Source organism: Kogia breviceps, chromosome 3 (genome assembly GCF_026419965.1).
Source record: "Kogia breviceps isolate mKogBre1 chromosome 3, mKogBre1 haplotype 1, whole genome shotgun sequence".
NCBI classification, from domain to species: Eukaryota; Metazoa; Chordata; class Mammalia; order Artiodactyla; family Physeteridae; genus Kogia; species Kogia breviceps.
In genome coordinates this window covers 136,411,057-136,436,003 of record NC_081312.1, presented here as the reverse complement: position 1 = coordinate 136,436,003, position 24,947 = coordinate 136,411,057, and the positions used below count along the sequence as shown (strand labels likewise).

The window sequence follows — 24,947 nt, the reverse complement described above, 5'->3', positions numbered from 1 at the left end:
TCAGCACATTGAAAATATAATTCTACTGTCTTCCAGCTATTAAGAAATCAGCTTTTTTAGTCTAATTGTCACTACTTTGAAAATAATCTGACCTTAAGACTTTATCTGTCTTTGGTAATCTGCTTCACTATGATATGTCTACTTGTAGATTTCTTTTTATTTATTCTTTTGAGGATTTACCAAGATTCTTGATTGCATGAATTGATGGATTTCTGGATGAGTCTCAGCCACTAACTATTCAAATATTACTTCTGTCCCATAATCTCTCTCCCCTCCTTCTGAAATCTCTGATTATATGTATTTTGGACCATCTCACTCTATCCTCCATGTCTTTTAACTATTCTTTCATATATTCCATCTTTTTATTTTTCTGTGCTGCCTTTTAGAGAATTTCTTCAGGTCTATCTTCCACTTATAATTTTATTGTGTCTGATATATTCAATTGTATCTAATCTTCTATTAAACACTACCATTGAATTTGTAGATTTAGTTACAATATCTTAAATTTCTAGAGGGACATTCTATTTCTTGTTCAAATATACTTGGTCCTTCTTCAGAGTATCTTGTTCCCTGTTCAAATTTTTAAGCTTCTCTTCTACTCTTTCAGCATTTTAAACATAGTTATTTTATACTATTTGATAATTCCAATATCTGAAGTCAGCGTAGACTTGTTTCCACCATCTGTTGTTCCCTTTCGTGTTTTGTGATCTTCAACAGGAGCTACTATTTCTTTGAAGCTTTCTCTGTGGGCTTTTTTTTTTTTTTTTTTTTTTTGCGGTACGCGGGCCTCTCACTGTCGTGGCCTCTCCCGTTGCGGAGCACAGGCTCGGGACGCGCAGGCTCAGCGGCCATGGCTCACGGGCCCAGCCGCTCCGCGGCATGTGGGATCTTCCCGGACCGGGGCACGAACCGGTATCCCCTGCATCAGCAGGTGGACTCTCAACCACTGAGCCACCAGGGAAGCCCTCTGTGGGAATTCTTGAGACCTGGGGTGAAGGTGGGTTTTTCCAAGAGGGTTTGCATTTGATTTGCCAGATGCTTATGGTGTTAACCAGACTGGGCCCAATTTAAGTGCTGGACTGAAATTTTTCAGACCACCTAAGTAGTGTGAATTTGGGCTTCAAATGACATAGGTATGGCTTATATTGTGAATTTGCAGGGGCTATTTTATTTTCTCCTGAGAAAAGGGAAATTAAGATGGGCATTTTTCTTTTCAGTCTGTTGGGATGTGGTGGTGCTTCTATCTGGTTCATTCACTCACTGAAGTCCCAATCTTATGTGAGGAAGGTTTTATCAGACTTCCAACCTTAGAGGAGGCTTGAGTTTCTTGCTGTAGTGTGCTGGAACTGGCTCCTACCAGCTCAGAAGAACCAACATTTAGGAATTTCGCATGACAGTTCCTGGTACCATTGAGAGCTTGAAATTGGCTATGGTAAGAGTATTTACACTGTGGAAATCAGCAAACACTAAAAACAGGGTACTCTGTTTTGTTGGAGAGCCAGTTACTAATATATCACTGGTTTCTCTCATATCACCCCACCCCATACGACCAAGTTCAAGTTTACTGAGTTAAAAAATAAAAATGATAAAGTTTCAGTTGTACAAGATGAAAAAGTTCTAGGAATCTGCTGTACAACACTGTGCTTATAGTTAACAATACTGTACTGTACAGTTAAAAATTTGTTAAGAGGGTAGATCTCACTATACATATATATATATATATAGAGAGAGAGAGAGAGAGAGAGAAAGGGTGGGTGGGGGAGGGAGGGAGGGAGAGAGAGATCTCCACAATATAAACAAACAAATAAAATAGCTCAATTTACCTCTTTGGATTCTTGAGTTTTTTGGCCTGAGTATTCCTCACTTTCTTGCCAGCTCATCAGTGCATTAAAAAAAGTTGGTTGTTTTTTTTTTTATCCAGAATTGTTTGCAGAATGAAGCTTATTTATGGTACCTCGTCCACCTTTTTATGAAAAAATGAAGTGTTCTCAGTTTCTTAACTAGAAATTGAGATCATTGTGCTAAATCAATAGTTCTTAACACCTTGGAGACACAGGCTTTTAAAAATTTTGATAAAAATTAGAGCCTAGAGACCCTTTCCCCAGGAAAATACACACACAGAGGAAATGTGTTTTTGCTCCCCTGAAACCATGCATGGGCCGAAGATTAAGAATGCCCAATGACATGAATGATCTCTGAGGTTCTTGCCAGGGCTAATTTTTGATGGCCCCGCCATGTTCTCTGCCTTGAGCAGAGTGTCTGCAAGTCTCCTCTTGGGTAAGTATGAGGAGTACAGACTTCTGGATTGGGGCTTCCGGGATCTCCAGGGCCTCTTGGGGAAGGGAAAACTGAGAGTTGTCGACCAAAACTTACACCGAGCTAAAGTACAGGCGATATTCCTTCAACCAGACCTCTCCACATTTACTCATTCAATGAGTACTTATTGGACCCTGTTCCAATCTACTGCTATGTAACAAATCATCCCAAAACTTAGTGACATATAATAATAACAACAATCATTTATTTTTTTCATCTCTCACCGTTCTAGGAGTAACTGGGCTCAGCTAGGTTGCAGGGTCTCTCGTGTGGTTGCAGTCAGATGGCAGCTGAGACTGGAATCATCTCAAAGTCTCCCTCAGTACATGTCTGCCAGTTGATAATGGCTGTTGGCTAAGTTCTCAGTGGGGCTTTTAACTGAAACACCTACATGTGCCGTCTCTATGTGGCCTAGGCATACTCACAGCATGGCAGCTTGTTCTGAAACAGAGCATTCAAAAAGAAATCAGGCCAGGAGGAAACCATATTACCTTTTATAGCCTAGCCTTAGATGTCATACTGCATTGCTTCTGCCACATTCTGTTAACTAGTTGCAAGTCATTAGACCAGCCCATATTTAAAGGGAGGTCAATTAGACTCTATCCCTTGCTGGGAAGGGTGTCAAAAAATTAGCAGACATGTTTTAAAACCACTACACACTCCTTCTGTGTGCCAAGCAGTGGACAAGGCACTTGTGATAGAGTGGTGAGTTATACAAACCCTCCCTTATCATCTAGTGGTGGAGACAAACACTAATAAAATAATATTACAAATATGTACATAACTGTAAACTTTGACAGTGCTATGGAAGATGAGTACAAGGAGCCATGAGAAATTGTATTACACATTAGTAAGACCTGGACCAGGGACCCAAGGATGAATTCCCTGAAGAATAGACATCTGGGTTGAGATCTGAAGCATTAGTGGATGCGAACTTCATGAAGCGAGTTGGAGAAGAGCCTTCCAGGCAGAGGAAACCATAGGCCATGGCCCTACGACAGGAAGCAAGGTGACCAAGAGGCAGTCAGTGTGTCTGGAGGCAGATAGCAGGGGAGAAAGGTGTGAGACAAGGCTGCAGAGGTGGGCTGGGGCCAGACCCCTGGACTTTGTAGACAGGTGAGAATATTTGTCTTTGGCCTAAAGCTGCAGGAAACTGTTTAAGGGTCACTCACTGGAGCATGATATGAACAGATTTGTAATCTAACGGTCACGTTGGCTCCTGTGTGGATGGCCCCTGCCAGATGCTGAGTCAGGTCTGGAAGAGTTGGGAAATTCTTTTTTTTTTTTTAATTAATTTATTCATTTTTGGGGGGTGCTGCTTTGGGTCTTTGTTGCTGCGCGCGGGCTTTTCTCTAGTTGCAGCGAGCGGGGGCTACTCTTCATTGCAGTACATGGGCTTCTCATTGGGTGGCTTCTCTTGTTGCAGAACATGGGCTCTAGGCGTGCGGGCTTCCGTAGTTGTGGCACTCAGGCTCAGTAGTTGTGGTTCAGTCTCTAGAGCGCAGGCTCAGTAGTTGTGGTGCACGGGCTTAGTTGCTCCACAGCATGTGAGATCTTCACAGACCAGGGCTCAAACCCATGTCCCCTGCATTGGCAGGCAGATTCTTAACCACTGTGCCACCAGGGAAGCCCGGGTTGGGAAATTCTTGTGTGCAGTACTTCCCCTCTCCATGACGCACTCCCACACACATGATCAAGCTAACAGCAGCCTCAGTCCTAAATCTCTAGCCTAGGCTTCTGCACCCTATACTTGACTTCCTTGGTCCCTCTTCCAGGCACAGGAAGTTCTGCCATCTTGCATTACTCAATTAGTCACTCCTTTAGTCTGTCAGCCTGTTGGTACAGTGGGTTGAATAATGGCTCCCAAAAGATATGTCCACATGCTAATTCCCAGAACCTAAGAATGTCACTAATATGGGGGGGAAAATAAAAGATCTTTATGAATATAATTAAGTTAAAGATCTCAAGATGAGGAGATCTTCCCTTTTTTTTCAATTTGTGGTTGTGCTGGGTCTTAGATGCGGCAGGCAGGCTCCTTAGTTGCGGCATACATGTGGGATCCAGTTCCCTGACCAGGGATCAAACCTGGGTCCCCTGCATAGGGAGCACGGAGTCTTAACCACTGTACCACCAGGGAAGTCCCCTGGGGAGATCATCCTTGATTTTCTGGGTGGACGCTAAATCCTGTGACAAACGTCCTTAGAAGAGTGAGGCAGAGGGAGAGCTGAAGTGGACAGGAGAGGAGAAAGTAAGTGACCACAGAGACAGAGATTGGAGTGATGAGACCTCAGGTCAAGGAATGCCAACAGCTGCCAGAAGCCGAAAGAGTTACAAAATGCATTGTACCCTGGAGCCTCCAGAAGCAGTACGGCCCTGCTGATGCCTTGATTTCAGCCCAGTGATCTGATTTTGAACTTCTGGCCTCCAGAACTGAGATAACAATCTTCTGGTTGTTTTAAGCCACCGGTTTGTGGTAATTTGTCACAGCAGCGATAGGAAATTAATATGGTTGGGTACTGCTGTAGTTGTTCCTTCCTGATGAGCTTTACTGGCTCCTTCAGGGAATCTCCAAGTGTTGGAATGCCCAAAGTCTGTTTTCAGACGTCTTCTTTGTCTATTCTCTCCTCCTATATGATCTCATCCATTCACGTGGCTTTAAAAGACCATTATTGGATTTGCCTGGCGGTCCAGCGGTTAAGACTTCGCCTTCCAATGCAGGGGGTGTGGGTTCGATCCCTGGTCAGGGAATTAAGATCCCACATATCTCACGGCCAAAAAACCAAAACATAAAAACAACAGAAGCAATATTGTAACAAATTCAATAAAGACTTTGAAAATGGTCCACATCAAAAAAAAAATCTTTAAAAAAAACCCCATTTATTTGCTAATACCCTCCAAATTTTATCTCCACCCAGACCCTTTTCATGAAGCCTAGCCACCTTCACACGTAGACGAAAAGAGGACTTTGGTTCCACTCCCATCTCCACCCCCAAATCTCCCTGGCCAGGCATCTCCAGCCACTCAAGACTTAAGTTGGAAATGTGGTAGCCATCCTAGATTTCTCCACTTCTCTCATATCTTATGTGTTAGTAAGTCTTGTTATTTAGGTCTCAAAATGTTTCTCAAATATGTCTACTCCTCTTCATTTCCACGGTCACCAGCATCTCTTACCAGGATGACTGTAACAGTCTCCTAACCACCCCCAGTTTCTACTCTTACCCCCCCCCTCGCCTGAGTCCCTTCTCCTCACAGCAGCCAGAATGAGTTTAAAATATTAGATCAGGTTGCAGTTTTTTGAACAACTTTTTTGAGGTATAGTTGACATACAATTAACCGTACACTTAAAGTACACAATTGGATAAGTTTTGACATATGTATACACCTGTGAAATCATCAGTAATCTTTATAACCTTGAGTTGGGCAGAGTTCTCAGATATGACACAAAAAGTGCTAACAATAAAAGAAAAAGGCAATAAACTAGACTTCATTAAAATTTAAAACTTTTGCTCTCTAAAAGAAACCACTAGGAAAATAAAAAGATGGCCACCATTTGGAGAAAATATTTGTAAAACATATATCCAACAGAGGGCTTGTATCTAGAACATATTTTTTAAAAACCTCTTTACAGACCTACAATACATGGAGAGAGAATAGGCCTAGAATACATGAAGAAAGAATTTGTATTTAGAATATATTTTTAAATGTATGCAGCTCAATAGGAAGACAGAAAAAAAATTTTTTTTAATGAGCAAAAAACTTTAAACAGATACTTCTCCAAAGAAGATATACAAATAGCAAATAAGAACATGAAAAGATGCTCCTTGGCTATCAGGGAAATGTAAATTAAAATACAATGAGATACCACTACACATTCACTTTTAGGAAAGCTAAAATTAAAAGACTGACCTTACCAAGTGTTAGAAAGCATGTGGCACATGCTATATATACATATATATATAAAAAACACTATAATTCTCCTACACTGCTAGTGGGAATGTAAAATAGTGTAAACACTTTGGAAAACATTTTGGCAATTTCTCAAAAAGTTAAACATATACCTCCCATATGACCCAGTTATTCTCCTTTTTTAAAAATATTTATTTATTTATTTATTTTTGGCTGCATTGGGTCGTCATTGCTGCACGCAGGCTTTCTCTAGTTGCGGCGAGCAGGGGCTACTCTTTGTTGTAGTGCGTGGGCTTCTCATTCCGGTGGCTTCTCTTGTCGAGGAGCACAGGCTCTAGGCACGTGGGCTTCAGTAGCTGTGGCACGCAGGCTCAGTAGTTGTGGCTTGTGGGCTCTAGAGAGCAGGCTCAGTAGTTGTGGCACACGGGCTTAGTTGCTCCGCGACATGTGGGATCTTCCCACACCAGGGATCGAACCTGTGTCCCCTGCACTGGCAGGCGGATTCCTAACCACTGCACCACCAGGGAAGTCCCTCTTCTCCTTTTATTAATTTTTCTTGCTATATTGCACTGGCTAGGACCTCTGGTACAATGTTGAACAGAAGTAGTAAGAACAGACATTCTTGCCTCATTTCTAATTGTAGAGGCAAAGTATTCAGTCTTTAACCATTAACTATTATATGTTAGCCTTTGGTTTTTCATAGATGCCAGATTAGGGGACTTCCCTTCTTCTCCTACTTTGCTGAAGGTTTTTACCAAAAACGAATGTTGGGTTTTGTTAAATCATTTTCCTGCATCTACTGAGGTGATTTCTTTTTCTTTTTCAGTTTGTTAATATTGTGAATTACATTAATTGATTTTCAAACATTTCTCCAAGCTGGCATTTCTGAGTAAACCCCACTTGGTCATGATGAATTATCCTTTTATGTATTGTGTTTACTTTGCTAGAATTTTGATTAAATTTTTGCATTTATGTTTATGACACATATTGGTCTGTAGTTTGCTTTCTTGGCATATCTTTATCTCGTTTTGGTATCAGAGTAATGCTAGTCTCACAGAATGAGTTGGGAAGTATTCCTTCCTTTTCACTTTTCTGGAGAATTTTATATAAAATTGGTAATTTTTCTTCCTTTAATGTTTGGGAGAATTCACCAGTAAAGGCATCTGGGTCTGAAGTTTTCTTCGTGGGAAGATTTGAAACTATAAATTCAATCTCTATAGTAGATAGAGTGTTATCCAGGTTATCTATTTCTTCTTGAGTATGTGTCATGCGTTTGCTTAAATTCCTCAGGGCCTTCCCCTCACACCTACCTAAATCCTTACTGAGGCTTACAAGGCCCTGTCTGGTCTGCTCTGGCCTCCTCTTCAACCTCATCTACATGCCACCCTCTGTTTGCTCACCATGTTCCAGTCAAACTGGTCTTCTGGTTATTCCAAGATAACACCAAGCTCTTCCTCATCTCAAGGCCTCGGCACTGCTTTTCATTCTTTCTGGAAAGCTCTTCCACAGGCTCTTTGTGTGTTTTTTTCTCATTCTCATCCCCCAGTTCTCAGATTATGTGTCAGGGAGGTCTTCCCTGACCATTATATGCAGGGTAGGGCCTGATGGATACTCTCTCCCACAGAATCCTGTTTACTTCCTTCATAATATATATACCACACTCTGTCATTGTTCTGTTTACTCCTTCATAATATATTACCACACTGTCATTGTTTTGTTTACTCCTTCATAATATATATACCACACTCTGTCATTGTTTTGTTTACTTACTGTCAGCTCCCTAAGAGCAGGAACCTTTTCTGTCTTGTTCACTATATCCCCTGCACCCAGCATAACTGGGCACAAACAAGGTGTTCAATTATTATTTGTTGAATAAGTAGACTTATTCGTCAGTCAAGCTGCACATCAGGCAGGCAGTGAGTCTTCTGTGAGCTTGCCAGTCAACCTGAGGGTTTTTTTGCTTGTTTGGGGGTTCGTTTGTTTATTTATTTCTTTATTTTTGGCTGTGTCAGATTTTAGTTGCAGCATGCAGGCTCTTCGTCGCAGCGCACGGGCTTCTCTCTAGTTGTGGTGCGTGGGCTCCAGAGTGCATGGGCTCAGTAGTTGCAGCGCATGGTTTTAGTTGCCCCGCTGCATGTGGGATCTTAGTTCTCCAACCAGGGATCAAACCTGCATCCCCTGCATTGGAAGGCAGATTCTTAACCACCTGACCACCAGGGAAGTCCCAGTCTGAGGTTTTCAGTCAGCCTGAGGTAGATCAGGTAGGCTTTGAGCAGACTGGTTGCTCTGTGGGGTGGGTCTGTGTGACTGATAAGTCCCCTGTAAAGTCAGGATTCTGGGGGATAGAAAGAAATGAAAAGCCGAGGCCCACCCCCAAGAAGCTTCTGGCCACCTACTTGGGAGGCTCACTGCTCCCCACTGCCCAGCCAGGAGGCAAAGTGAGGGTGGTACAGGGTGAATAGGGGGAAAGCTACAGAGCATGACCCAACCTCTGGCAGCTAGTCCTCAGCAACTCTGCTGCAGGGCTTCCAAACCCCATAAAAGCCTTACCTGGCGACTGCTGTGCTTAGGAAGAGCCTGTGCAGGCAACACAAAGAGAGCTTTGTGGCTTCTTCCCCACCCCACTTCCTAGCCTCCCCTGACCTGGGCCCTTGCTCATGGAAACTCCCCCAATGGACCTGGCTGTCTGGCCCCAGGAGACAGGTGGTGGTGCATGTTGCCACTGCCCGCTCACCACAGGGGAAGGACATGGGCCTGTAATTCCAGAGGCCACTTCTTGCAACTGAACCCAACCTAGGTACCCCTCTCCATAGACCAGAGGAGGCCCAGCTCTGATTGAAGAAGAGGCCTTGCATGGAAGCTGGGGACTTCACAGTTAATCCCGAGTTTCCCCAGGAACACCCCTGGCTGTGGGGTCATAGAAATGGCTGGAGTCCTGTTACAGATGAGAATATGTAGGAGGGTGTCAGAATGGCTTGTATGGGAAGCAGCTGTTTGCAGTAATTGGGAAGCAGCAGCTAGACCGCCGGCAATAACTGGGCCTCCATCCTGCTCACCAGCAAACTCCATGACCAGGAGGCCCTGCTCCGGTGACATCATCCTCCTCGCACACTGCTGAGGGAAATGAGCTCAGGGAGGCCATCGGAGGCGGTCTGTTTACTTACAGAGACCCTGGCCATCAGCAGCTGTTTGACCAGATATTCCCTGTCCTAGCCAGCATGAAGCAGAAATTTCCTTAAACACATTACTTTGGACTCAACTCACTTGCACCCTTGTTTTCAATTTTTTCTTAAAGAGGAAAATTCCCAGTTCTGGCCCCAAACAGAGCAGCCCAGTGATGATAGGGGGATATCAAAATAACCCCCATAAGGACTTTTGCAGGTTAAGTTGCTCCCACCTCCCAGTCATCCCTGGAGCTGGGAGATCATCAAACCAATTCTCCAACATCCATTGTGTGGGGAGTCAGAGGGATGGCCAGCATGACCTCTAGGGCAGACCCTTTCCTTGAAGGCCTCCCTCAGGGCCTTAGCCACCCTGAGCTCATACTCAGAGCATTTCTCAACTCAGCAACCCCGGCTAGGCCCTAGACCCCTCCCTCATTCCCTCCAGGTCAGGGATATTTCAGGAGAGCCCAAGAGCTGCCAGTTTTCACAGGTTGCAGGGGATTCCCAAGATCGTCACCCCCACCTGCCCTGGCTGACAGATGCTGTCACCTGCCCTCACCCCACCCTCTCCGTGTTACTCCTGCTGGAACTCAGCCATTCTAGAAGACTTGAGGGGACAGGGGATTTGGAGTTCTCCCCAGTCTCCCCAGTGCTCCAGGATCCTAAGGCCACTTGCGCCAGGAGCACAGTGATACCCTCCCAGGAGTATCAATCATGGAAGACAGGTGCCCTCCGCCTAGAAGGGTCTGCCCACTACTGGGGCTGGTCAGACAGGCCCAGACATGTCAGGCAGCCTGAGGCCTTACCTGACCCAGCTCTTCCCTGTGGCCTGATCCTACTTAGCTCAGCATCTTGTGACACCAGGGATGGGCTCAGGGAAGAATCAGGTCAGAAGAGGGCATTGAATCTGTGTTTCATAGTGCTTTTCATAAGACTAAGAAAATGTCAAGGATCCACATCAGAGAATGGGGTGGAGGGAGCATCTCACACACAGATCTGAGTTGGCGGCTTCTTAGAAGGCACTTAAGAAAGGGCCAGACTTTCTCACCAACTGTCCTCCCCGCACCCGAACCAACATAGCACCAGAAATCCCTAAACATGTGGTTCCAATTATCTCAGTTAGTCAACATGTCTACTAACACAGAATTTGTAAGGTAAGAAAGCTGGAAAGACCCTATATCAGGACAGAAGCTAACGTTTTTTGAACGTCTATTGTGAGCCTGGCAAGGTGCTCAACGCTTTACACACATTTATCTTATTCAATCCTCACAACAACCCTGAGGGAGATCAAGTAACTCTAAAGGAGGCACAACTCATATGGCAAAGCTGGTATTCAAACCTGGTTCTGTCTGAACATAGACCATCTACAATTAGGCATTCCCAATTTAAAACTTCTAGAAAGTAATTAACTCAGGAAATCAATCCTACTCCTTCTGTAAAGCAAGCAAGCCTGTAAATTAAAGACATGGTCATCCAACCTCTCCATTCTAACAGATGAGGAAACTGAGGCCAGATCACAGAGTGAGTCTGAGCTGAGCATAGGACAGTGGCTTAGACTTAGGTCGGTGTTCCTCCCACCACCCCAGTCTGTCTCACAGCCCTAAGTCCTCACTAAGTCAGGTGAGGGAAGGGTGGAAGAAAAGCTGTGGGCTCTGCCCTCTAGAAGACAAGACAAAGAGAAACACATATATAGCCACACACAGACAACCACTCAGGCAGACATGCAGAGACACAGTTCCATGAGGAAACAGGCAAGAAGGGTCCTTACTCCAGGTCTACTGTTTTTTATTTTATTTTAATATTATTTTATTTTTAGGCCACGCCACTTGGCATGCAGGATCATAGTTCCCTGACCAGGGATGGAACCTGTGCCCCTTGCATTGGGAGCGTGGAGTCTTAACCACTGGATCACCAGGAAGTCCCCAGGTCTACCCTTTAGATGGCCACACTCTGGCTCTATTCTGGCCCCTTCCATCCCACACAGTGAGAAGTCCATGGGGTCAAGAGTATGGGCCCACTGGCAGCCCATGCCCCACTCCTAGACTAAAAATCACGTACATGGGACCCTATTATTTCCTGCTCAGAGCCATATGGGCAGACTTAGCTAATGGTGTGGGCACCCCTAGGCCCAAAGGGTGGCCAAGGGGTGGGGTGTATGCCTGGAGTTTGGACACGTGTGAGGAGTCACACATGAATGCGAGGCCCCTCGAGGTACAGGACGGAGCTGGGATGGGGAAGGAGAGGCTGGGGCCACTTGCTCTATGTTGCTGTGTTCCAGCACAAAACTCAGAGGAGCTAGGAATTCAAAATCAAACCCAGCCCTCCAGTTATTAGGATTGAGTCTTTCATTTAGCTGTTTGTTGTTTTGACATTTAAATATTTAGACATGAACATAAGCCTTCATTTGTGCTCTTGCTCTGGGTCTTTCAAATGTTAGGAGCCACCCTAGACACCTCTCTAACTTCCCTGTGCCAGTGTGGGCCCAGTCACAGCACAAGCACTTTAAAGATGTCTGTTAGTAAATGAGCAAATCACTTTATGAATGAATCGAAGATTGAGTGAATGAATGCTTCTACACAAATATAAATAGACAGGCATACATGCTTTCAGAGACTCACCAATATATTAGTGACAAATACATGCCCACGCTCCCAAAGACACATATGCCTAAACTTACATCTACAAAGACAAGTCCATGTTTGTACCAAAATAACCTAAATGCTCACATGTGCACTTCCACCTGTAGGTTGGCGTAAACCTACTCATCTATGCAAAGACACAGAGGCCCACACTTTCCCTTGATGATACCAACACACACGAGCTTACACAGAGAGGTAGACATATACACATGCAGACAAACACATAAATATACACTTTCCCACTGAGGAATCCAACTCCAACCAGAAATATAACCACCTACACATACAAACATGGAACAGTCACATGAACCCACACTGATACACGCAGCTTTGATGAAGACAAAGCCATAGACCCAAGGAAGACTGAGTAAGACACCTGTCCACAGAGACCTTCAGGCTGCCCTGGGCTCCCACACTGTCTGCCTCCCTTCTCCTCCTGTCTGTGGCCAGAGGGGGCTCCTAGAGGAATTTCTTCTGCAGACAGGCTGAGGTAGGCTGTTCTCTCTCCTCCCTGACAGTCCAGGCCAGAGCCCTAGAGTGGAGAAGCAGATGCTGTGTGCTGGGGGGCTCCCCCTTCCCAAGTAATCTGCCCTCTGGCCCTGGCCGCCTCCCACACCCTGGCCAAGCCTCCACTGGACCCTGGACTGCAGACAGTGGCAGAGCCCCACTCAGGTCCTGCTGTCCCAGCTCCACTCCCAACAGGATGAATTTGGAGGGGCTGGTGAACAGTGCTTTTCCAGTGGCCTTGCTTCCTCAGGAAATGGCTTAGCCGCAAGCCTGATCTCCAAAACAGGCATAGGGTGAAAACACATTTGCTCCTCTCCAAAAACATGGGCCGTGCCTCTCACTCAGAGCCCCTCACATCATTCTAGCCACAACATCCCATGGTAGTGGATAGCAAGAAAGGCCCGGGGTCTCACCCTGCTTCTGCACTGACTCACTATGTGCACCTCTGTAAAACAAGCCATGTGGGTGTGATGCCTTCAGATCTAGCTAGAATGATGTATGAGTTTCAAATTCGCCAAGCAGACTCTGCGCAAGGGTGAAGGCGCTCCAAACCCAGGGACAGTGGCCTGGTGTTGACCTCTTCTTAAGTCACAGAGTCACTGTTACAAACACAGAGCTTGTGCCAGGAGTGGCTGAGGATGAGATGCTTGGCAATGGGGCGAAATGGGGACTCAGGAACAGGAATGTCCTGTGCAGTCTGAAGACAGATGGCCACCTCCCCTCTCCCTTCCAGCCACTCACCAGGTCCCCCAGGCCTCCGCTGGAGGTAGACACAGGGCTGCAGCCCCACCCAGCCGAGCAGGCTGAGAGACAGGAATGCTGCTCAGCACAGCTGTTTGGACAGGGGAGGCTGTTTATTCTCTGATGTCGGGAACATCTCAATCAGGGGGATTTGGCTGCTGGCAGCCCCGGGATGCAAGGTTTAGAAGAAGTCAACTTAATCAGATAAGGCTGATGGCCCAAGCTCTGAGCAGGCAGTGGGGGTGGAAGGAAGAGGCCGCCCCTCCCTGCCCCACATTCAGTGCCATGTGCACCTCAGAGCTCACCTCCTGGGTCTGCAGTAAGAGAGCTGGAAGGGTCAATGGAGCCGAGCCTGAAGCTCTCATTAATAGTGTGGCCGTTGGGGGCGGGGCAGGGATGGAGACTTCCCGAGGTCCCACCTCCAGCATCCAGGTGCCCCCTGCTTATGAGACACGGCAAACAGTCTTCACCTGGGGAGGGAGCTCATTTGGTATACTTTGAGCTGGCACTGCCCACTCCAGCATCCTTACACCACCAGCCCAGATCCCTTTTGCTCAGGCAGCCCCTCCAGCTGCAGCCTTGCAGCTTTGGCTCTGCCTCTTTCGGGCTTTCTCACCTTGGGTAGTCACCTCTCCAAGACTCTTTCTTCTTCTATAAAACAAAGGTAATAGTATCTGCCTTGAAAGGATATTGTGAGGATTAAATAATTCTTTCAATATGCCCATCATGCAGGAGGCACTTAATAAATGGTAGTGCCTTTCTCCATCATTCCTTCTATTGCTACAGACCCAAGCTCTGGTCTTCCTGAGGGCCAGGACCCTCCAGTATAGTTTATAACCCCGGACCCTGGTCACATCTACCTACTGCTGCTCGCAGACCTCAGAGTGCTCTGGGGTTCCCTAGGCCAGAAGACTTTCTGGAGGAGTCCAAGTGACCCAAGGAAACATCTTGATGCTCAGGCTGCAGAATAACCCAGAACATGGTGTTTTTTTGTGTGATTTGCCCGATTCTCATTTTGCACAGGTTTGAATGCCTTGTGGGTATAGCCCAGGGGTGAGGACAGTCAAAATTCATCAATCCTGACTCACACATCTGAAAACCACATCTTTCTATATTCAATAAAAGGTTTACACCAAAAATAATGGAGCACTGGGGATGATAATGGGTATAAGTTATGGACTCCCCTCCTCCTTTTATTCCCAAGACCCAATTTAAATTCTGTTAAAAAGCGGACTTCATTGGTCACTTAAGTGAAAGGCCTAGCTTTAGGCATGACTGCATTCAGTACTCAAACATCATCATCATCATCATGACTCTTCCTCTTCCTCTCTTGGCTCTATTTTCCACAGTGTTGGCGTCAGTCTGAAGCTTCACGAGGCAGCAAGACGGCATCAGGAGGAAGGCAAGTCTCTTTTCCAGCAGCCCCCGAAAACAAATCTCCTGTGGACTCTGACTGGGTCATATGCCCATGTCTGAACCAATCACTGAGGCAGAAGTAGGGGGGTGCAACTTGCTGACTGGCTCGGGCCTCAGCCACTGGTCCACCCCTAGAGTGTGTGGGTGAGAGGGGCAGTCAGCTTTACCAAGATCCAGTGAGAGTGAAAAGAGGTTGGTTCCCCACAGAGAAGCTGCAGTAGGTACCAGGAAAGTGATATGGACCACAGGCGACAAGAACAACAGATGTCAAACAAAGGAAATCAGGGGGTCAAAAACTAAGATGACAAATGCTTTTCAAGCAACTTCAAGCCCTCTAAAAATATTATTGATGTGCTAATTTTAAATCCCTAGACACCTCTGATAGACAATGTGTTACAGACCCATTTGGGATAGGCTGGACTTGCTTAAGAACAGTAAAAAAAAAAAAAAAAACTATACCTTTCAACTGGTCTGCAATCCATACTTCCCAGGAATTCAGACTGGCCTTGTCTCCTTGTCCCACTAGCAGGCAGTTTGACTGAAGTGACCAGTGTTGCCAGGGCTGGAAGGGCCTGTCAGCACTGCAAGCTTATTTCACTGAGCCAAAGGGGTGTCGGGTATCAAGTAAACTCTGACTCCAGTGGCCCCAGCCCTCTCCCCCTACCTCCTCACATGGTCAAAGCTCCTCTCACCCTTGAATCTCCAGTGATTTCTTCCTCTCTTACCTCTCCCCCGCCCCCTCCACCACCCCCAGCTCCACAAGTCTTACTAAAACCTGTTCTTAAGAAAGGCTTCCTCATCAGTCCTTTACACATGTGTATGAATAAGCATCAAATCAATAGTTTAATCTCTCAGGACCATTTGCATTTTAAGTCTGAGTCTTTCAAATGAAACTTTTAAAAGACTGTTCTGCCCACCCCACTCTACTCCCAAAAGGTACTTTTGGTGACAGAGAGCAAATGGGACTCCCTGAAATCAAGCAATAAATGTCCACAAAATTCACTGAAACCCTCACCCATCCACACTGGCTTGCCAGTGAATTTTTTCTCGTCTGTCTTCAGTCACCTTTGCTGACATTACCCTCTACTATGGCAAAGAAGTTTCTCGTATCCTTTCCTCCGTTTATTCAGTCAACAAACTTTTCTTGAACTTCCACCATGTCTTAGATACTTGGGTTTACAAAGATGACCTAGGCCCTGCCCTCAAACAGCTTGCAGTTAAATTTTAGTGCAGGAAACATCACCTTCACCACCAGATTATTAACACAAGCAAAGTCTAGCCCGGCGGCTGGTATAGAGTAGGTATTCAGTAAATGCTGCTTCTCCTTCTCAGGGCTGCTCTATGGGGGCACTGCAGTGAATACTGGAAATTTTCTAAAAACTCTATCCAGGTGGTAAGAGTGCCAGCAGGAGTGGGTGGAAATGGTGGTTTCCATCTCGCTTCAGAATGTCACGATTCATTTTGGATGTTCCACATGTCAGATTGGAGATTCACACAAAGGAGGGGCTTATTTTAACCAGATCAGGGCTAGAGACAGCCCAGGACACTGTCTGCACAGTGCACAGCCCCAGACAGTTTGGAAACAAACAGTAACCCATCCAGAGGAAAGAGACTGACAAAAGCCACAACAAACAAAGGCCAAGAGATGGAAAACTCACGAGGTGGGGCAGGGTGGAGAGGAGGAGAGTGGAGGGCTGTGGTCCTGGTTTTTTTCTGGGGAGCTGAATCCAGCTCCTGCCCCACTCCCTACCAAGAATCACCATGGCAACGGGGAGGGTGAGTATGGCTGATTCCAAGCCAGTACAAACCTCCTGGGCTTAGCAGCAGGAATGGGCTCAGATGCATGGGGCCATGTTCTAAAGAAAAATATCTGAATTGAGCTTTTAAAATCACAACCTCCCCACCCACTACCGGTTCTGCAGACAATCAGTGTTTAACAAAATGAAAAGAAACAATAGTGAACCACATCCCTACTCCACATCTCTCTCACATACACATATGCACTAATCCAAAGCCTACAGAGTAAAATCCTTCCTTTTGTGGTGGAAACTGACAGCTCATTGGATTCTTAGCCCTTCTCAGAAGCAGGGACCTAGCTTGTGAGAGGTCTACTTGCCACCTCCCAAAACTGTTCCCCCTCACAGTGGCATCAGTGACAGAAGGGTGATGAGGTTGCTTTGACAAAACCAAGGCACCAGGGGCTCTGATGTGAGGTGGCTCCAACTGAACCACCATCTGGTCTCGTCTGCCATCAGCCGCCTGGGGAAGCTCTTGGCCCATAGCAGGTTTGTCAGCAAGGAGACTGGTGCTTCCTCCTCCTTGAAAGTGTTTGCAGCATGAGCCCCCTGAGCTCTCAACCCCCAGAACCCAATTTTGCCCTTTCCTGAGCTGGTTGGCCTAGGGGGTCTGCCTTAGATGTGGGGTCGGTGCTAAACAGAACTGAGTCTTCAGGGTTTGTCTCCTTCCTGCCACTCCATTCCCAGGTACCCAAGGATCTCACGCTATCCCCCATGACCCTAGTCTACTATTCATGGTAGGCACAGGGCCTAGAGTCCCCGTTACGAAAAGGATTTAATTCCCTTTAAAATTAGAAGTGGGGGACCTTCCTGGTAGCGCAGTGGTTAAAAATCCACCCACCAATGCAGGGGACACAGGTTCAATCCCCGGTCAGGGAAGATCCCACATGCTGTGGAACAACTAAGCCCAACGCACCACAGCTACTGAGCCTGTGCTCTAGAGCCTGCAAGCCACAACTACTGAAGCCTGAGTGCCTAGAGCCCGTGCCTAGAGAAGCCACGGCAATGAGAAGCCCACGCACGGCAACGAAGAGTAGCCCCCACTTGCCGCAACTAGAGAAAGCCCACACACACGACAAAGACCCAACGCAGCCAAGTATAAATAAAATTTTAAAAAATAAAATAAAATTAGAAGGGGAAAATGAGCTTTTAAGTGGTAGAAAACATTTTAGTACATAAGAGTAATACATTCATCTTTATACCAACACAGTCCTACAGTATAATTTTATTTATTTACTTAAATTTATGTATTTTATTTATTTCTTTTTGGGTCTTCGTTGCTGCGCGCAGGCTTTTTCTAATTGTGGCAAGCGGGGGCTACTCTTTGTTGCGGTACATGGGATTCTCATTGCGGTGGCTTCTCTTGTTGCAGAGCACAGGCTATAGGCACATGGGCTTCAGTGGTTGTGGCGCACGGGCTTAGTTGCTCTGCGGCATGTGGGATCTTCCCAGACCAGGGCTCGAACCCGCGTCCCCTGCATTGGCCGGCGGATTCTTAACCACTGTGCCACCAGGGAAGCCCCCTACAGTATAATTTTAGATCTTTTTTTTTTTTTAGAAGAAGGGGCCCATGAAGGCAAAAGTGCCCAGGGCTCATGAAAGTCATAATGTGGCCCTGTCCTAGTCTTCCCTCCTGTCCTTTCCAACCCTCTAGGCTCCAGGAATTTCCTTCCCTCATATCAAAATGTACCTGTCCCACGGAGCCCACTGGCTTGGAAGCTCCTGGAGGACAGGACCGTTCTTCATCCATCCTCATGTCCCCATTGTAAGCCCAGTGCCTGCCCCACAGTCACATCAGGTATTATACCACCTCTTTTTTTTTGGGGGGGATGGGAGTGGGAGGGGACAGAAAACTCAGAAAAAGGGGATTAGGTTTCAAATAAAATTGCCTGAGAACACCTGGAAACTGTGCACATTTCACATCTGTGCGGTCGGACTTTGTTCACATCCCCTATGCTGAATTCTATGGAAACTGCTCCAGCCAAGTTCACCAATGATCTCCAACTCAGTAAATCCAATAGAAATTTTCAGGTATAATCTCGATTGCTTGGCAGCATTTGACAGTGCTCACCAAGCCTTTGTTTTTTTGCTTCTGTGACACTTCACTGTTCCAGGGTCCCTGGGCATTACTGCTCTGTCTCCTTTGCATGCTCTTCTCCTCTGCTGGGCCATGAAAAACAAATAATAACGATAGTAATAATAGCAGCTGAAACAAATCAGCTACTTGCTCTGTGCTGAGCTATCGTAACCATCAGTTCTTTCAATCCTCAAAATAATCCTAAATCCATTCTCTAACCACCAGCCAGAGTGATTTTGCTGCAAACCAAATCTGATATCACTTCCTTGCTTAAAATCTACTGGTTCTTCCCAGCCTACCACTTTTAAGGTCTTTCATGATCTTTTCCCTGCCTACCTTTCCAGCCTCATTTCTCACCACAGCCTCTTCCTGTAGGACCCTCCTGCTTTCAGCTTCTCCAGAAGGAACTCTAGGTCTTGGCACTGTTCGCACTGCCTGAAACGCTTTTCCTCCACCTCTTAGCCTGACACCAATGTCTCTTTCAGGTTTCAGTTGAACGTCACCTTTCCTGGGAGCCCAGTGGGGCTGAAGAGCATGACGCTTACAAGACTGACACTGAGGCAGGTTCAACCCCCAGCTCTGTCACTTCCTAGCCATGTAACCTTGGGCAAGCTATTCAACTCTCTGGGCCTTCACTTTCTTATCTGTTGTGAGGATTAAAGAAATCAGTACACGTAAGGTGCCTTGTAGGCTCCAGGGTGTCACCTCCATATTTCCTGACCCCAGACCATGTTAAGATTCCTTGTCAAGTAGTTTCCAACACTCCTTTATGATACCCTATAATGCCAACTTCACTCCTGAGAATGTTTGTCCATCTGCCTACCTTGCTAGACTGTCAGCTCTGTGAGGGCAGGGGCAGTTTGACCTGATTCTGCTCCTATTTCTAGTGCCTGGCACACAGTAGGGGCTCATATTTGCTAAATCTATAACTATAAATCCAATGCCTATAGATATCCTAGAGATATATACTCTCCAGCAAACGGCCACCTCGAACAAGGAAGAATAAAATTTTTCCCAACAATGAAACACAGCAGCCTCGTGCTGAGGCTGAAAGCAGTCACAAAGGCAACTTAGAAATTAGGAAAATACCTTTATTATTTCTGAAATGCTCCAATATTCAATGTAAAAACCATGATAGTGGCTTTTTCACAACCTCACAAATTATAGAAAAGTGAATTTCCACATTCTTTACAGAAATCTCCCCCCTAAATCAGATAGGGCTACATGACAGCTGACACGGAGCAGGAAGGAGGGGCAGAGAATACAGCAGGTAGAACCAGGGCTCTCTGAGCAGCCTGAGGCTTTTCTTGAACATTTAAAGCCCAGGCTGAGTCCCAGAGACTTGCGGGCCCTGTGAGGGAGGCTCAGCCCACACACATCTGTGGCACACCAAGGCAGGCCTCTATCTCAAAGGCCAGCTGCCCACAGAAGGCCTGCAGTGTGGCACCTGTGGCTAAGAGGCCACAATCAAGGCAGGTTCGTGAGAAGGAGAGCAGGAGGCAGCCCTGCAGCTCAAATCCTTCTCTCTAAAACACGGCCAGGAAAGAGGCTGTGGACACTGGCCAAATGGTGCTCTAGGTTTAGAAATTTCCCCTTTTACTCAGCTCACAAAGACGAATTTGTCAAATAGCTACTTAAAAAAAAAAAATCAGAAAACAAACATTTGGTTCCATTTCAGTTGTAATCAGCAGTTGGTAATTTTTAGAAAAAGATGACTTGATTTGCTCTGTTTTCTATCGGTTCCCTGACTCCTTCCTTTCTCATCCATGGTTGGGGCGGAGGGGTTACAGCTGTAGCAGAAGGCTGTCTGTTAATGTGAGAAAACTGTGAAAGTGTTTTGCACTCACATACAAAGGCTGATGGAATTCAAACCAATCCCACCGATTTTTATGGGAAACATGACTGTTCCTCTCGGGTATCTCAAGTCAAAACAAGGCAACAGCCTAGTGATTTATAGTCCCCACTACACATTTCCACCTTCCAGAAGGCGTTAGAGAAGGGCCAACATCGGCCAGAAGCAATTGTAAACACCCCACTGACAGCCTGGACACTCTGTTTTTAAATGCAGCAGGACTTTCTCCTTTGGCCCTGGCAAAAAAGACAACTCCCTAAGACTATTTAGGAAGGCACAGACAGGAAATCTCCCCCAAAACCTATGAGTGAGGGGCCAGTAGCCTCTGTTGACTAGAATGTGGCTGAGAGCATCATCAAAGGCAATTGATACATTTATGGCAGATAAAAATAGTCCTGTGGTCCCCAACTGGCCCCCAGGCTTGACCTAGCTGGAGGTGAGGCCTGGGAGAGACAGAGCAAGTTATCATAAGGCACATGGTTGCGGTGGTCCCCAAACCAGGCCCAGAAAGATCATCTCTTCACACGATTCCAAAAGTGTTGGAAAGCTGAGGAGTTGATGACACTCACTATGAGCAGCAGCAGCAGATACAGGGATATCATGACCGTAAACCAATGGCTGGAAACCCAGGAGAGCTGGCTTGAAGCCCTGCTTCAGGGGGAAAAAAAAGTTGATGTTGGAACAAAGAGAAAAACATTTTTTTAAAGTGTATGCAACAACTTCTGGCTCAAAGAAGACGAAATGATCAATTTCATCCTCTGAGGGAGCCATGGAAAGAAGCTTTGTGCATGCTCCTTTGCTCAAAAAATCTGGGGCTGGGCTTCCCTGGTGGCACAGTGGTTAAGAATCCACCTGCCAATGCAGGGTACACGGGTTCAAGCCCTAGTCCGGGAAGATCCCACATGCCGCGGAGCAACTAAGCCCGTGGGCCACAACTACTGAGCCTGCACTCTAGAACCTGTGAGCCACAACTACTGAAGCCCGTGTGCCTAGAGCCCGTGCTCCGCAACAAGAGAAGCCACTGCAATGAGAAGCCCGTGCACCGCAACGAAGAGTAGCCCCTGCTCACCGCAACTACAGAAAGACGCACACAGCAACAAAGACCCAATGCAGCCAAAAATAATTAATTAATTTTTTTAAAAAAATCTGGGGCTATTTGCCCTGGTGCTGACAAGCCTTTCACCAGAACATTTTCTAAATGTACAAAGACAGCTATGCAATGAGCTCATCCTGATCTTTTCTTTTATAGCTCCTCTTATACCTTTTATAACCTGTCTTTTCCTAAGCAAGACTTTGGTATCTAGAAGGATGACCTCACTAAGGGTGTCTGACCAGATGACAGCAGGTGGCAGGGTATTCAGCAAAAGTCTTTTCACTTTCAGACATGCACAGGTATTATTCTGAGAAGGGGAAATCCTCTTCTGCCCGCTGGGAGATGATCTAAACCATCCAAGTGTGCACTAGAGAGACACTCCAGGAAGAAATGGGAAAGGAATGGAATTTTCAACTTGAAAAAGTCGGATGATTTTAAACCAAAGGATAATGTCCCCCAAACTTAGGAACCCTGTACATATTTCCCAGATTTAAGGAGGGAGGATTTTACTAGATACTGAATTCTGAAGCACAGAATCCACTGGTGTGTACAAGTAGGAGTCAAGAGTATTAACAATAACCCTTCTCCTGTCTTACCTGCTCACCTGCTGCTCATCCCCATGAGAAACTCTACCATGGACCCCCAACAATGTGACAAAATCTCAAAATGACCCGCAACCCTGGAGAGCCCTGCCATACCGTCGAAAACACAATGCTGAGACAGCATGAGGAATCCACCACTCTCAGGGTCTGAGGAGCTAGAAGGCCTCATCTGCTGTTGGATTCAACACTCTCATTTTAGAGATAAAGACGAAGCATCTCAGGTCCAGAGAGGAGCAGGTGGTGGTTCGACAGCCACCTTGGGAAGTGACCGAGCTGGACGGCACATAATCCCAGCCAGATCCTGGCACCACCCTGCCTCTCAGTGCAAGCCAATGAGTGGGTTTCAGACTGTGCTCAGGAGCCCAAGTGGCGAAGGGGCTTCACAGTTTGGCTTCATTCAGTCCCTCAAGTTATTTATGTTAACGAAGCTCTTCTTCACTAGAATATACAGTCCCTTAGGGCCAGGACCAGATTTTATTCGACCTGTGTTCCTCACTTCTTACCCCTTACATAAAGCGAGGCGCTTAATATATTTTTTACATAGCTGAGGTCTAAGGCTGGGGGAGAGGAGCTGCTGATAACTAAGAACCCAATAATATGAATGCAGCCTTTAGTTGTTCTCCTAGACCTCATGCAGGGACCATCCTTCTCACCTCTTGGGCTGCTTCTGTGAGTACACCAGCAGGTACTTCACTCGCAGGAGCTGGTTATTGGTGACCACAAAGTACTTTGGAGGGATGTCTCCCCCTTCACTGTGCTTGATCCTCGCTCTCCTGCGATCTATCTCCTTGGAATCTAAATAAGAAGATAAAGCACAACTTTACAGGGGGAAGATACAATAATAACAGAAGCAAACTATGAATAGAAACAGGTCAAGCACCCTGGTCCTGAGGGTGGAGAAGCCCTGGGAGACAGAGGAATGGGCTGTGTGTGTACGTGAAGCAGGACTTAAAAAAAGGAGAGTCCGACAAGCAGACAACCGGGAAGAGGTAAAGGAATAGGAAACTAAAAGGGATACAAGAGAAAAAAAAAAAAAACTGAGTGGGGAAAGCAGAAGGAAGAAGCAGACTGATGGCCATAACAAAAAAATAATCTGGGACTAAAAATAAGACTTAATCTGAAACAAACTTTTTTTTTTTTTTTTTTTTTTGGCGGTTTGCGGGCCTCTCACTGTTGTGGCCTCTCCCGTTGCAGAGCACAGGCTCCGGACACGCAGGCTCACTGGCCATGGCTCACGGGCCCAGCCGCTCCGCGGCATGTGGGATCTTCCCGGACCGGGGCACGAACCCGCGTCCCCTGCATCGGCAGGCGGACTCTCAACCACTGCGCCACCAGGGAAGCCCCTGAAACAAACTTTTTAACAGCATTTTAAATTAACCGTTCTGGATTCGTGCTTCTTAGAACACTTATCTTCCACCTTTTGTACCAAGACTTGTTTAAAAAAACAAAACAAAACCTTTCCTTTTAGTAACATGAAAAAGCTTTACCAAAAAGAACCAAAACACAACAAAAAAACCCACAAAAGGCCAAAGCTTCGTGACAGCAGATGTTGCAAGGTTTTGTCCCAATGTTTAATGTCACGGTTTGCAGACTTCCTAAGAATTATTAAAGCAAATATTCATGCTGTCTGGTTTGGGGGAGTGGCGTCAGACCTGGGCCCATTCCTCAGGATTCCAATTGTTTTACATTAGAAGCCAGGAACAGACAGTTTTCTCAATTCTCCTTTTCTCAGTGGAACCAACAGGCCAGCTCTGGAGACTAGAATGACAGTTCTATGACATCTGCCTTTGAAAGCAAAACAGCAGGGGGCACGGGACAAAGATCTAAGGCACATATCAGGAGAATGGACTGAGGTGGCCCACTATTCATCCGCTCCATAGAGAGCCCAGGATTCATCCCCATGGCCTCAGGTACCCCTCACATCCTCTGGGGGCTCCAGCACACACCAGAGCAGCCTGGAGGAACAACGTGTGGGCACAAGTCTTTAGCTTCAGTCTAGCAAATGTTTATTGAATGTCAAGTATGTACCAGACTCCCTGCTGACCCCAGGTGCCCAAGAGTGAATCAGATCCAGTTTCTACCTTCAGTGAGACTGTGCTCTGGCCACACACTCATTTTCATCTTCTCCACCCCAAAGCTTTCCTTGAGCACTTGGACCCACCATGATCGCCCCTTCCTCTGAGCTGCCGCTGTGGACCTCATCAGCACCCTCAGCTGGCACTCCCTACCCACTGCCCTGTAGTCAATGATATCTTTTCCACTGTGTGTTCAGTCCATAAGGAGACTGCTCACTCCCTGAAGGCAGGCCCTGTCCTACACTGTTAACCCAGCCCATCCCTTGTCATGCAATGGGTGCTCCACCCAACAGCTGTGCCAAAGGCAAAAGCCTGACACCCAGAGGCCTGACACCCAGAGGCCTGCCGCCCAGGTCTGGGCCAAGTGCTCACTCACCCTTCTTCTTCGTTTGGCACTTGACGTCTGGGTGGTCAATGACCTCGCACACAGCCACACAGCTAAGGATGGGGCCCAGGAGGCTGCGCTGCCACCCATGGCCATGGGGGCTATAAATGAGAGCCAGGCTCAAGTCACTGGTGAGGTAGGTCCCTTCCCCGAACAAGGATGTCTGAAATGGCAGAGATCAACAGAAAAGAAACATGGCTGGGTGAATGCAGAGTTGGCACAGCAAGATGACACAGGTCTTTCTTCAACAGAGTTGTTAACAAAACAATCTTCAAGCCTCTTTTTTTCCCCCAGCAAAAGGCATAAGATCAAATAATCCTATAACATCGTCATAGGGTTATGACAAAACACATTTCTATCTGACAACAGTTTAACTGA

General features: G+C 46.4%; 1 protein-coding gene across 9 annotated transcripts in view; it reads right to left on the bottom strand.

Moving 5' to 3' along the window:
* Positions 1–2,556: 2,556 nt before the first annotated feature.
* PARP16 (poly(ADP-ribose) polymerase family member 16) overlaps positions 2,557–24,947 on the bottom strand; it is a 39,071-nt gene continuing 16,680 nt past the window's right edge. For 2 of the 9 annotated variants that reach the window (XM_059057793.2, XM_067029639.1), the window contains 3 exons: positions 24,561–24,732; positions 22,763–22,904; positions 14,252–14,820 (listed from right to left, as the gene is read on the bottom strand). In XM_059057793.2, the coding sequence (XP_058913776.1) occupies positions 14,631–14,820; positions 22,763–22,904; positions 24,561–24,732 (504 nt within the window). In that variant the 3' untranslated portion in view covers positions 14,252–14,630. Of the gene's footprint in view, positions 2,758–7,045; positions 8,401–8,430; positions 8,558–14,251; positions 14,821–19,636; positions 21,066–22,762; positions 22,905–24,560; positions 24,733–24,947 lie in introns of those variants that run through there. The other 7 variants (XM_059057796.2, XM_067029640.1, XM_067029635.1 and 4 more) reach the window with 6 other exon arrangements.